Here is a 16,602-nt window from a genome sequence, read left to right as displayed (position 1 = left end):
CGTTTACAGAAAACTTTGGCCATCCTCTGCCTTAAAGGTATAGAAGGAAAGACAAAATTTTTCACCATCTGTGAGGTTTTTTTAAAATAACCACATCTCACCAGAGAATAGATGAACAATTTCTAGCAGGTCAACCTTCTATCAGCAACACAGGGTTGCGTTTCACAGACACTTTCTGGCTTCTTTTTTTCAAGTGTTTCATAAAATAAGTGTACTATCTCCTGATATATTTTCAAGTTTTATGTAGTCTGGTATACAACTTGACTGGGTCTAACTTTCTTGGCATATGTTTCATACCTCATCAACATAAAATTTGGTTAAACAAGTAGAATAGGCAGACCAGAGAGCCTTTTGTAAATAGACAGAGAAGGGCATCAGCCAGAGTTAACTCTGTAATAACACTGGTAGCAAGAAAAATGCTGTGCATACAGAGGCTCGTAGTATGTGATCAAATAAGAATGTCATTCCAAACTCACAAATTCTACAAGGCAGGATAAAGAGAGAATAGAATAAAAAAGATAATTATCAGTTCAGGACTCTGATATGTGCCTACTGAGAGAAGCAGGGATTCAAGCTTGTCAACACAATGGAGATGACATTCACAGATTGAATAGTTACATCTAAATGGATAGTATTTTCTCCTGTCTGTTATCTTTTCCTTAACTATTTAATGAATGAAATGTATAGAGTAATATTTCTATTAGTAGTTATATCATTGGTACTTCCAAAAGTGCTTTATACTTTTCAGAGTACTCTTCACACTACCTCCCTTGATTCGGCCATCCCCTTTGTGAAACAGCTATTACCATCCTTAATATGAAGATGCTGAGTCCAGCGCTCTTAGCACCAAATCATAATGCCTCTTAATATCTATAATGAACAGTTAATTGTTGGAGACACTGCTTAGGATTTTGGTAATTCTTCCATTTCCCTACCTAAACAACACTATTTTTTTATCTTGCCTCTGCTCTTTGTCTGGCAATCTTAGCAAAAATGTGTAAGGTTCATAAAAGCAGTTCTGTGAGAAGTAATGGAAACTATTATTTAATCATCATTATTTTCCTCAGTAGTTTCCCTGGATCTGTGGGTATTCTCATTTATCCATGTTTTCTTTCTCCCAAAGCCTCACACACACACATGCACACACACACACACACACACACACGCACAAATTGTTACACTGAGAGACAAGTTACCTGTGCAGCAATCATCCTTATACAGTATCACCATCTCACATGGAAGATCCCCAAGCTATGATGTCCCAAGATACATGCAACAGTTCCTGCTGTGCTCCACACCTATGGGAAGGAGACCCTTGAGCTCAGCAGAAGCGGGCACTCCATTGACATTGCAGCAAACACTGGCACTCATCATTTGGAAAGAAGGAAGTGAGAAACTACTCTCTTGCTGGCTGGTTATTTAACTTAACCTCCAGCTCTGGAGCACAGCCAGAACTTTCCAATGACTACCAGCTGCTGTCACCAGAAAAAGAGGGCAAATCCACCACCACAACCATCACACACATTAATAGTTATATCCCAATTATGGACCCAGAAAATGGATCTCTTGAATCAAATTATCAAGCTGGCTACATCCCAATTAAGGATCTGAAAAACTGAACTCTCAAATCAAATTATCAAGCTGGAGAAGAGGGTTATTTGATCATAGACGTCTTAAAAAGGCACTAGATAGCATGATAAATCTGTGGTGTAGGTTATATGCCATAGAATGTACCCCACAAATAGATTACTTTGACCTTGAGCTATTTAAACAAACACAAAACCCATACTTGAGAATAGAGAAATATGCTTATGAATTGTTAACAGTCCTCCACACAGATATTTTCTTTCCTAGGGTAAATTATTTCAAAGGATAAAGGCCAAGGCATATTGAAATTAGTTACTTAGATGTGTTTAAGCTAAGACCTGTTAAGTACACGTACATGACATTCTGTAGTGTCTTATCTTTAGTTTGTCAAGGTTTTTAAATCCCTCTTGAGCTGGAGTACCATTTTTAGCTTGGCTAGGTCAGAATGACACTGAACAATATGAATGATGACACACAAGACAGCTATATGGACAGAGTTGTCAGCAACAAGCCAGCTGTGCTAACACCTGTATGCCCTGCATAGCTGATCTTCAGAACCAGGATCCAGAAACTACGAATGCAGTGGAGTTCAAAGATTATAAGTAACATTTAGAGAGTCATTAACAAGTCACTAAAAACTGTGTTTTTAGAGGTATTAAATCATACTTCAGCTTTTAAAATACTGTCAGCTCTATAAATTAAAAGCTATTCTGTGATGTTTCCATTTCTTATAAATTCACTGAAAACTAAAAATCTAAGGATAACTATATATTATAAAATATTTGGGTTAATCATTTTTCAGGTAAGATTATAAAATCACATTTAAAGATTTGGCAGGACAGGGGATCCCTGGGTGGCGCAGCGGTTTGGCGCCTGCCTTTGGCCCAGGGCGCGATCCTGGAGACCCGGGATCGAGTCCCACGTCGGGCTCCCGGTGCATGGAGCCTGCTTCTCCCTCTGCCTATGTCTCTGCCTCTCTCTCTCTCTGTGTGTGACTATCATAAAGAAATAAAAAAAAGTTAAAAAAAAAAAAAGATTTGGCAGGACAGTGTCTTCACCCATCAGTTTCTGTTGACTCCAATCTATTTCACAATCCACTCTAACAATCCACCTATTTCCACTTCATAGGAGTCAAACCAGCTAAAAACGTTGTAACAGGATTCTTACACCTTGTAAATTCATTGTTAGCATACCTTTCTTTACCAGAGACATTCTTATAATCAAATTTAGGCTATCTCCTCCAGTTCTTGATTAAGCAAAATCAAAACACATGCTATTTTTAGCAATCAAATAAACAAAGCAATATCAGCAAGAGTCCCACTGAAATCTAGAGATGGCCTCAGTTTCATTTATGGCCTGGATGATGGTAGAATTTGACTCATTTGACAAACATTCATTAAGTGCCTACTGGGTACTAGGCACTGTGATAGATGCTGAGGATATAAAAATTAAGGAGACAATTCCATCCCTCAAGGACTCCAAACTCTAGTGGCATAATTAATCTTTCAAAATGCATTTGTTAGCTTCCCATTTATCTATAATGTCTTGTTTCTCCTGTCAATTGCTACACTGCCTTCTTTCTTTGCCAGAGAGTATTACGTTAATCAATCTCAAATCTTTATCTTTAGTGTGACTTTTTCCCTGAAGTCCAGACTCAAATATCCTGCTGATCACTCCACATTACCTGAAACCTGGGTATTTCCAAAACAAAACTCATCATTGTCTCCCTTCCTTGCCCTACAAAAAACAAAACAAAACAAAACAAACCACCACCACCACCACAACAAAAAAGCCTGCTCCTCTTTCTGTATTTCCAGTATCAGTCAATCACACTGCCCCATCCTGGGAGTCATCCCCCCCTGTCTTTCTCATCCTGGTTCACCATTTTACTAAATAAGTTTCATATTCTTTCCCCTACCACCACCTATCATCACTACCCTGGTCCAAACCTTCTCCTGCCTACATAAGCCTACAGACCCGTGGCTCTTAAAACTACCTTCATTTCTCATGATATCAGGTCTCCAAACATGCCTTCTAGAACCCAAATTCAGTCAGGAAATCTGACCATATCAGTCACTAGCTTAAACCTTAGGTTGCTCCTGTTGCCTCCGTGATAAAGATCCAAGGGTTTGAGAATGGCCAAAAAAGAAAAACAACTTCTATTAGTTGGCTTCCAAGTGCCCCATTCAGCTGCTTCTCTTGCACTCTCCTTGCACTTACTGATGAACTGAGGATGTCTGACTATTCACATGCTTCCATGCACTTGCACATGCTATCCTCTCTGCTGGAACACCTTTCTCATCTTTCCTCACACTTCAAAGCCTCATCTAGGCATTAATTGTCTTCTAAGAAACCTCCAGCAAACCCATGGGTTTTCTAAGTATGCCTCATAGATGAAGAACTCCATCTAAATGGATGTGGAACTGCATCTTATGGATTCATATTTACCATGGTATACTAGAATTATCTGTGTCTCTGCCTTGGGGAAAGGACTATGCTATATATATATATATATATATATATATATATATATATATATATATATATATATAAAGGATTGTGCTATATATATTTTTTGGTTGAATGGTTACTTCTCCAGAGACTAGTAGAACTCCTGGTATATAATATACACTTTAAAAGCATTTATAGAACTCAACTACTTATATTAAATATTGTGTTTTATGATGAATAAGAGGCTTTAGAGTAACCTTATTGTAGAAACCAATCTCAGGATATTAGCAAAAACTCCTGTAACTTCCTAGCTATTGTCCAGTATCATTCAGCCTGATAAGCTTACAGGGTTTATAGATATAAGGTCCTCTACAGTCTTTTGAGGCTTCTGGATTGTGACTTCCTGTTTTATCTTTTAGATATTTTACTGAAGAGGCAGCTAAGACTTCTTAGTAAATGTTCAGAAGTACCTTTAAAGTTCATAGTGCACTATAATCATACACAGGAAACACTATAGCTAATCCTTTTGAACTTGTAGGATTTCAGCAATTTCTAAAAGCCTCAAGAATCCAGCTACTCTGCTAACTCAACAATAACAAAAAGTGACTACAAAAAAAGTTCATTCTTCTCTACATTCCAATTTTACCTAAATTTACTTACTTTCACCCCCAGCTACAGTAAGCCAAGACATCTCTCTGTTAAGTACTTGGTTAGCACCCAATAAATCTTAATTTTCTCATACTTGACCCTAAATAATTCATACATTATTGTATATATCCAAATAGGATCCCTATTCTGAAAACTATTCTAACAATTCTACTTCTATATCATAATATAAAATCATAGAAGAATATAATAATTATACTTTCCCTCTTTTTCTCACAACAGAAAAAAAGAGGAGTTACAAATCAAAACTATACTATTAATGACTTTTACATATATTCTTGTTCAGTTTTCCTTACTGGTGGTCTTCATTTCCTTAAATGCTGAGATTCAGGTAGGTTCTTTGTTTTGTTTTGTTTTGTTTATTTTTTGATTAAGTTTTTGCTTGGTTGCTGTAAACTTTCAGTTGCTATACTGGAATTATCTGTGTCTCTGCCTTGGGGAAAGGACTATGCTATACATATATAAGGATTGTACTATATATATTTTTTGGTTGAATGGTTACTTCTCCAGAGACTGGTAGAGCTCCTGGTATATAATATACACATTAAAAGCATTTATAGAACTCAGCTATTTATATTTTTTTTAAAAATGGAAGGAGAAATTAAACCATTCTAAAATAAACAAAAGCTGAGGGTATTCATTACCACTAGACTTGTCCTATGAGAAATGCCCTATGGGAGTCCTTCACCCTGAAATGAAACGACAATAGACAGTAACCCAAATTCACATGAAGAATGATAAAGATTGGAAAATGATAATGATAGAGATAACAGAGAATAAGAAAATAACAGAGCATATTAAGAAAACCAAATTTGGTTCCTTGGAGTGATCAACAACATCAACAAACCTTAACTATTAGACTTGCCAAGAAAAAAAAGATTAATTAAATACTACAATCAGAAATAAAAGTGAGAGACTCCTAACTCTGGGAAATGAGTTAGGGGTGGTGGAAGGGGAGGTGGGCAGGGGGTGGGGGTGACTGGGTGATGGGCACTGAGGGGGGCACCTGATGGGATGAGCACTGGGTGTTATTCTATATGTTGGCAAATTGAACACCAATAAAAAATAAATTTATAAAAAAAAAAGGAAAGTGAGGACCCTACTGCTGACCTTACAGAAATAAAAACAACACTAAGAAAATGAACAATGTATGTCAAGAAATTAGGTAACCATAGATGAACTAAACAAATCCTGGAAACGCATAAATCACCAAAATGGCCTTAAAAAGAAGCAGAAAACCTGCATAAATCTATTATAAGTTAAAATACTTAATAAATAAGCAAAAAACTTCCAGCAAAGAAAATCCCAGGACCAGTTAGCTTTACTGGTAAATTTTATCAAATGCTTAGAGAATTAACATTCTTAAACTACCCCCCCCCAAAAAAAGAAAAAAATGGAAGAAATACTTCCTAACTCATTCTATGAGGATGGTATTACTCAGATACCAAAGCCAAAGATATCACAAGAAAACTATAGATCAATATCCCTTATGAACATAGACACAAAATCCTAAAAAAAAAAAAAAAACCTAGCAAACGGAATCTAGCAACATATTCAAACAATTATACATGATAACCAAGTGGTATGTATAACAGGAATGCAAGGATGGCTCAACATACATAAATGAACTATGCAGTACACAACATTATTAGAATGAAGACTGGGGGGGAAAGGATCGTTTCATTTGGTGCACAAAGGGTATTTAACAAAACCCAACTACCTCTCATGATAATAAAAATTCAAAAAACTAGATACAGGAAACAACTAAATCTGATAAAGGACATGCACCAAACATCAAATTTAATGGTGCAAGACCAAAAGCTTTCCTCTAAGATTAGAAAGATTGCAAAGATATCTGTTGTCATCTCATGCTAGGACTGGAAGAACTAGCCAGGCAATTAGACCAAAAAATAAAACAAACAACAACAAAACACAAGGCATCCAAACCATAAAGAAAGAAATAAAACTCTCTATTTGCAGATGACATGACCTTATTCATAGGAAATCCTAAAGAATCCTCAAATTATCAGAGCTAAAAAATTCAGCAAAGTTGCAGTATACAAAAGCAACATATAAAAATCAGTCATGTTTCTAAATGTTGGAAATCAAGAACTAAGAAATGAAACAAGAAAATAATTTCATTTGCAATAGCATCACAAAGAATAAAATACTTAGGAATAAATTTAAGCAAGAAGGTGCAAAACTTGTACACTGAAAACTACAAAAGTTTTGAAAAAAATTAGAGAAGATCTAAATAAATGGATAGGCATCCCATGTCATGGATTATAAGACTTAACATTAAGATGGAAATATCAAAATTCCAATTGCCTTCTTCTTCATATGCTAAAATCATATGTAATTGATCCTAAAATCTATATGTAATTATAAGGAACCCTGAAATGTCAAGACAAATTCTTGAAAAAAAAAAAAAAAAACAAAGTTGGAAGACTTAAAATTCTTAATTTCAAAATTTACTATGAAGTTACAGAGATCAAGACAATGTGGTACTAATATGAAGATAGACAATATATAGATCAATGAAACAGAATTGAGAGTTCAGGAAAAAAACCAAACATCTATGGTCAATAGATTCTCAACATAGGTATCAAATAGGGAAAATAAAAGTCTTTTTAATAAATGGTGCTGGGATAACTGGATAGCCATGTAAAAGAATGAAATTCAGTCTTTCCCTCATACCATATACAAAAACTAACTCAATATGGACCAAAATCTAAATATAAGAGTTAACACTACAAAACTCTTTGGAGAAAATATAGGGGATTTCTTCATGACCTGGGATTTGCCAATGTATTCTTAGATATAAAACCAAAATCATGATCAACAAAAGAAAAAAATTCATCAAAGTTAAAAAATTTTGTTCATCAAAGGACATTATCAAGAAAGTAAAAAGACAATCCAAAAAATGGAATAAGAGGGTATAGGAGTGACTGCTTAATGGGCCCTGGATTTCTCTTTGAGATGATGAAAATATTCTGAAAACATAGGTGTGGTGGTGGCATAATACTGTAAATGCATTGAAAGCCACTAACTTGTACACTTTAAAATGGTTGAAATGGTGACTTTTTAAAAGTTCGATAGTTCTGGTTTTTTCAAAACAGTTGAAAATTCAACTAAATAAAGAAGCATGTGTATAAAAAATGCACCTCATGGAAAACTGTGATTTTGTTCTCTTTTACTTTCCTTAATCCCAATAACCTGCTGTTAGCCCAAAAAATTTCTTAAGGGGGATCCCTGGGTGGCGCAGCGGTTTGGCGCCTGCCTTTGGCCCAGGGCGTGATCCTGGAGACCCGGGATCGAATCTCACATCGGGCTCCCGGTGCATGGAGCCTGCTTCTCCCTCTGCCTGTGTCTCTGCCTCTCTCTCTCTCTGTGACTATCATAAATAAATTTTAAAAATTAAAAAAAAAAAAGTTTCTTAAGAAAAAGTTAACTTCTGGCCTACATTAAAAAATCATAATATATACATGCATATATTTACATGTAATTAAAATAAAACATCTGTTTCTTTGAAATGAGATATATGCTCTTAGATGAAAATGACTGGCCTTCCTTATTAAATACTAGTATCAGTCCCAAAGGGGATTTAAAAACTAATATCCAGTCAACTGCTTTGTATAATATAATTTTAAGACTTTAAAAGTTGAACATAATATATGTACCAAGTTTAAAAATTAACAAATATAGAGATGCCCAGGTAGCTCAGTGGTTGAGCGTCTGCCTTCAGCTCAGGGCGTGATCCCGGGCCAGGATCAAGTCCTACATTGGGATCCCTGTGAGGAGCCTGCTTCTTCCTCTGCCTATGTCTCTGCCTCTCTGTCTCTCTCATGAATAAATAAATAAAAATTTTTAAAAATTAACAAATATATCTTGAAATCTAGAATTGTGATACCTCCAGCTTTGTTTTTCTTTCTCAAGATTGCTTCTAGTATTCAGGGTCTTTTGTGCTTCCATATACATTTCAGTATTATTTGTTCTAGTTTTGTGAAAAAGGTTGTTGGCATTTTGATAGGGATGGCATTGGATCTATAGATTGCTTTAGGTAATATGGACATTTTAACAATATTAATTCTTGGGACGCCTGGGTGGCTCAGCGGTTGAGTGTCTGCCTTTGGCCCAGGACATGATCCCAGAGTCCTGGGATCAAGTCCCACATCGGGCTTCCTGCATGGAGCCTGCTTCTCCCTCTGCCTATGTTTTGCCTCTCTCTGTATCTCTCATGAATAAATAAATAAAAAATCTTAACAAAAAAACAATATTAATTCTTCCAGTCCATAAGAATGAAGTATCTTTCCATTTGTGTGTGTCACCTTCAGTTTCTTTCATCAGTGTTTTATAGTTTTCAGTGTACAGGTCTTTTACCTCTTTGGTTAAGTTTATTTACTCCTAGCTATTTTATTCTTTTTGGTGCAAGTGTAAATGCTGCTGTTTCCTTAATTTCTATTTTTTGCTACTTTGTTATTAGTATAAAGAAATGGAACTGATTTCTGGATATTAATTTTGTATTCTACAACTTTATTGAATTCATTTATTCTAGTAGTTTTTTATGACGTTTTTAGGATTTTCTATGTATAATATCATGCCATTTGCTAATAACAGTGATAGTTTAACTTCTCTTTTAGTTCCAACCAATATGGATGCCTCTATTTTTCATGCCTGATTGCTGCAGCTATGAGTTCTAGTACTATGTTGAATAAAAGTGGTGAGAGATGAAGGGGAGTGGGAAACACAGTCTTCCAGATATGGAATGAATAAGTCACAGGAATAAAAGGCATAGGGAATATAGTCAATAATATCGTAATAGCATTATATGGTGATAGATGGTAGCTACACTTGTGGTGACCACTGAATTACATATAGACTTCTCAAATCACTAGGTTGTACACCTGAAACTAATGTAACACTGTGCGTCAATTCTATTCAAATTTTTAAAAATTAACAACTATCAATGAAATGTAATTGTTTTTCCAAAAAACAAACATTTAAGTTCTTCAATTGTTTAAGTTCTTTAAAATTCAAGAAAAGAAATAATGATTAGGGGCACCTGGGTGACACAATTGGTTAAGTGTCCAACTGCTGGTTTCAACTCAGATCATAATCTCGGGGTTGTGAGACTGAGCCTCTCATTGGGTTCCACACTCAGGGTGGAGTCTGCTTAAGATTCTCTTTCACTCTCCCTCTTCCCCTCACCATCACAATCTCTCTCTTGCTCTCTCTAAAGTAAATAAATAAATCATAAAAAGAAAAAAAAACAGTACCTTCATGAAAACTTCTATTTGATTATTGTGTCAGAAGTTAGTTTTAAAATTCAGTTCAGCAGGTAAAAGTTCATTTTATTCTAGAATAACTGGTACAAAACTTGAAAACATATGTTTAAGATATATAAGTAGCTATACTATTTGGTTATGTATAATAAACTGTACTGAAGAGTTTAGATGTAACCACAACCATTTTTGCCATGAAAGAGCCTACAACCTCCTTCTGTACTATGCCCAGTTTCTTCAAAATGGCAAAATGCCTCCTCTGGACAGTCTAAGGGGCCAGGAAAAACAAACCTGCAAAAGCTGGCATAAGGACCAGCAGACAGCACCTTCCTGAGAACTCAGAGCGACTCTCTGGGCCACTTTCTTTTTAGCACCCACTCTTTCTCATCCAAACTTCATAGAAAAGAGAATTAGCCCAACAATCAACTAGGCTTTCCTAAATTTTCACTTCAAGCTTGAAAAATAATTGATAATTTTGAAACCACTACGTAAATAGAAATTTCCAGAAATAGTAATCAAAATAATTAACCACTTAATCTGATGGGGGAAAAAAGCCATAAACCAAAAGTAAATCCACAGTGGCTCTAGGCCAATTCTAAAGACACCTTTCTTTCCCTATGACTCAAAAATCGAAAGATGAACTGCACCTGAAAAACTATACAATTACAATTGTCCTACTGCAGTGAGTCTTGATTATACTTAAAGTACCTATTTTGCCACTCTCATAATGAAAGGATAAGGTACAACATCTGTATTCCGCTTGTGATAGTTTTTAACTGATGTCAAAGTGCCTCCCTCAAGGTAGCTGCCACTGAACACTTTTTCCTATAGCTGGGAAAATGAACAATTGGATTGCAAGACAACATTAACTGTATAAAAAGATGTACCATATATACAACATAACTGATTTCTCCTACCAAGGGTCTCACCGAGTATTAAGAAAACCTAACTAAAGATGTCTCTTTTTCTACAAACCAAATTTCAGGTTTCTAACATATATGGATTTGATGTGACTATGTTTAAACTACACTAACTTTTTTAAGTGGGGATGGGGAGAAATCAATTTCAAACAATACTACTTTAAAACATAACATTCAGAATATTAGATTTTTTGGGAAGTGTTTTTGGTGATATGAAATGATGATAGTCACTTTCAATATCTAAAATAATACAGATGCCTAGTGTTTCTAAAATGTTAAAGTGTATTAAATATTAGTTTGCTAATGTTTATTTAAAATCTCCTTAAAAGGGTCCATTTTGTGGGTATTTTTAAGTTATTTGCAAAATTATGTTATAAAATAAATGTTGAGTCCCAAAATTATTGTAAATATGATTCTAAGTTTTTAGTACTATAACATCCTTAAATGCTACTCATCACTACAAATTAAATGTTAATTTATCATCAGAAGTAATCAAGTTTGAAAATAATAAAATATTATTAAATATATTCGATTTCTAGTTCAAGAACACATTCTTATAAGAAGGTAAATTACAACTCGAAAAATACTGCCAAATGTAATACATTATGGCTCCTCTATATACAAATATATAGGATAGTAGGTTTGAGAGTGGTGAGAGGTTAGACAGTGTGGTCAAACATTTTATCATTATGAGACATGCAAGAATAATAATGACCTCTGGTTCAGTCAGCAAAGACCACAAATAACTCAAGTGCAATTATACCAGTTTGGAGAAACCACTATTTTTATAGTTTTATCAAGTACATAATGTGAATTCTGAAGAAAGTTATATAATATAGCATTGTATAATACAAATTTTTAGTCATCTGGAAGGAACTTTTTATTAATTTACTTTTAAGAAAGTTACAAAATGAATTAAAGTATCTTGCAGTTAACAAAACTAATGACTAGGAAAATGTGATAACACAAGTTGAATGATATTGAAGAAAAATTATAGTACCTTATGAAGCATATTTTCTACTGTTCTCATATGATTAGCAACACATTCTCTGTCTCTAGAAAAAAAAATTAAATTTAGGTATTAGTAAAACCCAATCCTTACAACAACTGTTACACATTTTAGTATAAGTAATTATTATTAAAAAATAAGGGTTCATTATTATTGTACTCCTTCTAAAAGTGTAAAATCTAACTATATCCACTAGTGTATTTCTGCATTAAACTCTTATCTTTAGTTATATTGCCTGCCATAATTTAGACGGAGAAAAATCTTTTTTTTTTTTTTTTTAGATGGAGAAAAATCTTAAGGGTATCTTCAAAGATTTAAAAAATTAGAGAGATAAAAATAAATAATAGAAATTTTTTTAAAAATGAAAAAGAAAGAAAAAAGAAGCGATGATTACATTATTGGTTTAAAATGTGCTAGAAAACCTGAACTTTTTTCTTTTGGTTTCTAATGAAAGAGATTTTAAAAATCTTAATGGTGGAGATATATTTTGAATGGCCATACTATGCAAAATAGTATTTTTCTTTCTACATAGGCTCTTTGTGTATAATTGCACGAAAATCCTCCATGACCTTGACTAGAAACAGGCAAAGTTACTAGTTTCTTCTGTCTGTCTTGTAGACTGAATTTGGCCTTAATAATGAAATAAGTTTGGATGTACAGCAAAGAGAATATAGTTAACATTGAAACAATTTTGAATGGAGACAGATGGTAGCTAGTTTTATCCTGGTGATCATTTCTTAGTGTATACAAACGTTGAATCACTAAGTTATATACGTGAAGCTAATATAATACTATGTGCCAACTATACTTCGATAAAAATAAAACTAAGTTAAAAGTCTGATGAAAATACTAAAGACAAAAACTTAATGGTGAATTATAGATGGAAAATTGTAAATAATGTATTAGCTCCCCAAATTTCAAATTAACTTAATTTCATGTTATAAGGATATGTGCCCATGGTCACAGATCATAGACATGAAAGATTCCTGAATTAGTAGCAATTGTTTTGAAGATACAATATGAATCTGAAGACTTTATAATCTTGTTTCCATTAATCTCAGAATTTTCAGAGCTGCAAAGATGCACTAGAAATAACCTACACTAAGCTTTCCATTTGCCATAAGGAAAAAGACTGAACAATGACAACAAAAAGCTGATTGAGCCAAATTCATATTTTTCAAAAATGACAATCAGATATATCTAACATGGTGGTACAACATTACGGAGTTCACGATTTTCCAGAAAACTACTAGTAGGTATTCAAACCTGCCAATATTTTTGCCTAGTGTAAACTCATTTCTCCATTATGTGTGAGCAATTTCCCAAGTCCAGTGGCAAAATTGTAGATATCCTAGATGGAAGATCCCCTGTTCTGTGATTTAGTTTATAGACTACATTCATTGTTCACAGTATTTGATGTTTAACAAGAGTTTGTCTCAAAAAATATTTTAATTTATAGTCTATCTATATATGTTTATATACATATATATTTATATAATTGCTATATATATATTTATATATATAAATTTGCAATTATAGGAATCTATAATTCCAAATTCAGAAAACACCAAGAGTTTATTAAAATTAGATGCTTCTTTAATCCATAAATAGATTTTCTTTAAGCCATGCTGTTGTACAAAGGACTGTCTTAAAGTATTCCATGAAATTTGATGTGAGGAACAAATAAAAATACCCATGAGAACTGTTCAATTTGAACTTCACAGTATATGTCAATTTGATTACTTGGTAAAAGGAAAAACACCCTCATCATATTTACATAGCTGCCCACTCTGAAAACTATATTTTTTCTATTGAACATATTAGAATATGAAGCTGAAAAATTAAATGAATTTTCCATGATCAATATGTATTACACTTAAAAAGATGCTGATTATATGCTAGCATTTTTTTGTGGAAAGATTACTTACAATATTAGTGTACTATATGCAGAGCAAAATTTGGGGGGCAATGGGGCAGAAGGGAAGGAGGCACATGTGCTGGAAGGAACTATGAAAAACTTTTAAAGAGTATTCCATTTCATGTTAATGTAATCATGGTTTCAAACATGTAACACTACAACAGAGCCCAAAATACACATAATTCGAGGTTCTAGAGAAACTTAATACTTTTCCGAGGTTTCCCAATAAAATATACATTTAGCATGTTGAGTTAAGAGTTTTCTTTTTTGAAGATATATCAGAGAATTTCAAAGAGAGACAGCTGTACTTTTGTTTTCTAACACTGTATTATCCAGGGCTAAAACCCGGAGCATGAAAGTAAGAATTGATCTTTTGTCTGTTTTAAGTGATCTCCCCAAGGTCCAAGTGCTCACTTGGCTGCCATGCGGAGGGCACTCTCTGCATCATGGATGTTCTCTTCCAGCCGACGCTTGTCCTGCTCCAGCTGGGTGAGATGTCTATTGAGCTGACGCAGAGATTGATCTTTTCTTCTCAGCTCCATCTTTGCCTCGGAGAGACTCTGCAAGCAGACAGAAAACAGAGTTACTTGTCAGCCCTGATAATTAACTTCAATTTATGCCATAGGCTATTAGACAAAGAAGGATACAGACCGACTGGGAAGCACGCTTGGGTCATTACACATCAAGGTTTAACAAATTTTCTGCAAAAATTTTACATACTTAACTAATTAGAAATGATAGCTCTGAGAAGATTTTGAAAAATGTTTAGCTACAAAATACAAGTGTATTTTATTTTTTAAAATACTGGAAGGCAAATATACTTTATTCTTACAAAAAAACCCACATCTGATTACAAAAACCTCAAGCTACCTTATCTTTTAATGATGAAGAAGTAAAGATTTTCAGGGGAGAAAGCACATGAAATTTCAAATCTATCCAAAACAAAAAGCAGCATATGCCCAAAGTGGGTGTGTGAGTGAGGAGAGGGCGCATTAGGACACCTACAAGAGAATGAGGAACCCAAGACTGAAAAGTACCACTACTTTATTTATAAAAAGATCCAAAGCAGACTGCTATAGAATCTCAGTGAACAAACTGGGCTCCCTAGCAAAACTCACCCATTTCCCTTAAATACAAAGACAGCAACATAAATGTAATTAACACCTTTCATCTAACAGGGGAAGTTACAGATAATACTTGCATTCAGAATTATTTATGTTCCATAAATATTTTTCTACTCCCAGAAGTATAAAATCTGTTGATTGATAGTTTGCTGTTTGCTTTCATCTGAGACAGTCCCTTAGCACAAAAATTTTAAGACGCGAGTACAAAACTCTATTTTGGAACTTTAGGGCTTTAGAATCAGACCTCACATTTTAAAGGAGTATTTTCTAGACTTCATTTAAAATAACACAGGGATCACAGGATCCCTTAGCACTAAAAATCTGTTTGTTCTCTCGCCTATGAAATTTCTAGAATATGAGCTTGTTGGTTTCTCAACTAAATTTGTTATACAGTGAGCAATTGGTTCACACACACATATTTTTTCCTTCTTTCTCAGAGTTTAGCCACACATTAATATCTACAACTATGCTTCAAATGTCCAATACATAATGCTGTAATATAATTTCATATTTAAATTTTCATGTTTAAAGATGCTATAATTTCATGTTTAAAATTCTTTCTGCAGTATTCTCTTAATGCATTCACAATAGGTAGTACAGAAAACGCAAGATGCCTGCATGGAGCTAAAACAAGTAACTCACTCTCTAAATGCTAGTACATTGAAAGCAATCATCAGTCAAATCAGGTATTTTAAAATGTTAAAAGTTTTTTTTAAGATTTTATTTATTTATTCATGAGAGACACAGAGAGAGAGAGAGGCAGATACACAGGCAGAGGGAGAAGCAGGCTCCATGCAGGGAGCCCGACGTGGGATTCGATCTCACGCCCTGGGCCAAAGGCAGGTGCTAAACCGCTGAGCCATCCAGGCGTCCCTGTTAAAAGTTTTTAAATGCAGTATTTTCGCTTTTCAGTCAAGCTGCTTCCAGACAACCACAGTTTAAAAGATCAAAAATAAGCAAACTGTGATTACTTATTAGGTATAATATTTTAATCTTTAGTATTAACAAATCATCAAGAATATTCCACCATAGAATAGTCACTGATTCAAACCAACTTTGGAAATACAATGAAGAACAGATTTTTAAAGGCCATGCAAACCTAGGTATTTTGTGCCACTGTTAAGATATTTAAAGGCATTGAAGTATCCTGAGGTTTCTTGATTTAAAAAAGTAAAATCCATTTGAGTCCTTTTAAAGCCAGGATTTCTGACATCTTTCAGTTAATAAAAAATGCTATTTTTCAGATATGAATAGAAAACTAATGATTCACTACCAGGTATGCATAAAGTTCGAATTCTTTTTCCAACAGAAATAATGGATTCGTGTCATCCATTGAAATTCTCTTGCTCACTAACGCTCACGACTAGTGGTGGCTATTTGTGTGAGGTACGCAGTTTTTTCTCCAGCCTTGTCCTGGGTGAAGCTCACTGGTCCAGTCAGAGAAACCCATGACTCTGGCATCATCATAAAACCACACCTGACTTCTCAGCAATCCCATGTACATCCTTTCAAAGACCATATAGCTAATAGAATTCGAATTTTCACTATATATCCACCTCTTGTTTTCTCCTGGCTTTCATTTTCATGTCTCAGGGGCAATGGCAGGGACCCACCAACATCTCCTAAAGCTTGCCTTACTTCAGAA

At 34.3% G+C, this 16,602-nt stretch overlaps 1 protein-coding gene across 15 annotated transcripts in view; it reads right to left on the bottom strand.

Moving 5' to 3' along the window:
- CCDC171 (coiled-coil domain containing 171) overlaps positions 1-16,602 on the bottom strand; it is a 403,894-nt gene that overhangs the window by 171,779 nt on the left and 215,513 nt on the right. For all 15 annotated transcript variants that reach the window (XR_013387817.1, XR_013387815.1, XR_013387816.1 and 12 more), the window contains 2 exons: positions 14,248-14,393; positions 11,907-11,961 (listed from right to left, as the gene is read on the bottom strand). Coding sequence is in view for 12 of the 15 variants with exons in the window: in XM_077912032.1 (XP_077768158.1) it covers positions 11,907-11,961; positions 14,248-14,393 (201 nt within the window). In the remaining 3 variants the exon portion in view is untranslated. The remainder of the gene's footprint in view (positions 1-11,906; positions 11,962-14,247; positions 14,394-16,602) is intronic.

The sequence above is a fragment of the Canis aureus genome, chromosome 10 (assembly GCF_053574225.1).
Source record: "Canis aureus isolate CA01 chromosome 10, VMU_Caureus_v.1.0, whole genome shotgun sequence".
In the NCBI taxonomy this organism is placed as follows: domain Eukaryota; kingdom Metazoa; phylum Chordata; class Mammalia; order Carnivora; family Canidae; genus Canis; species Canis aureus.
The sequence above is the reverse complement of the archived record's forward strand: the minus strand, read 5'-3'. Positions and strand labels throughout refer to the sequence as shown.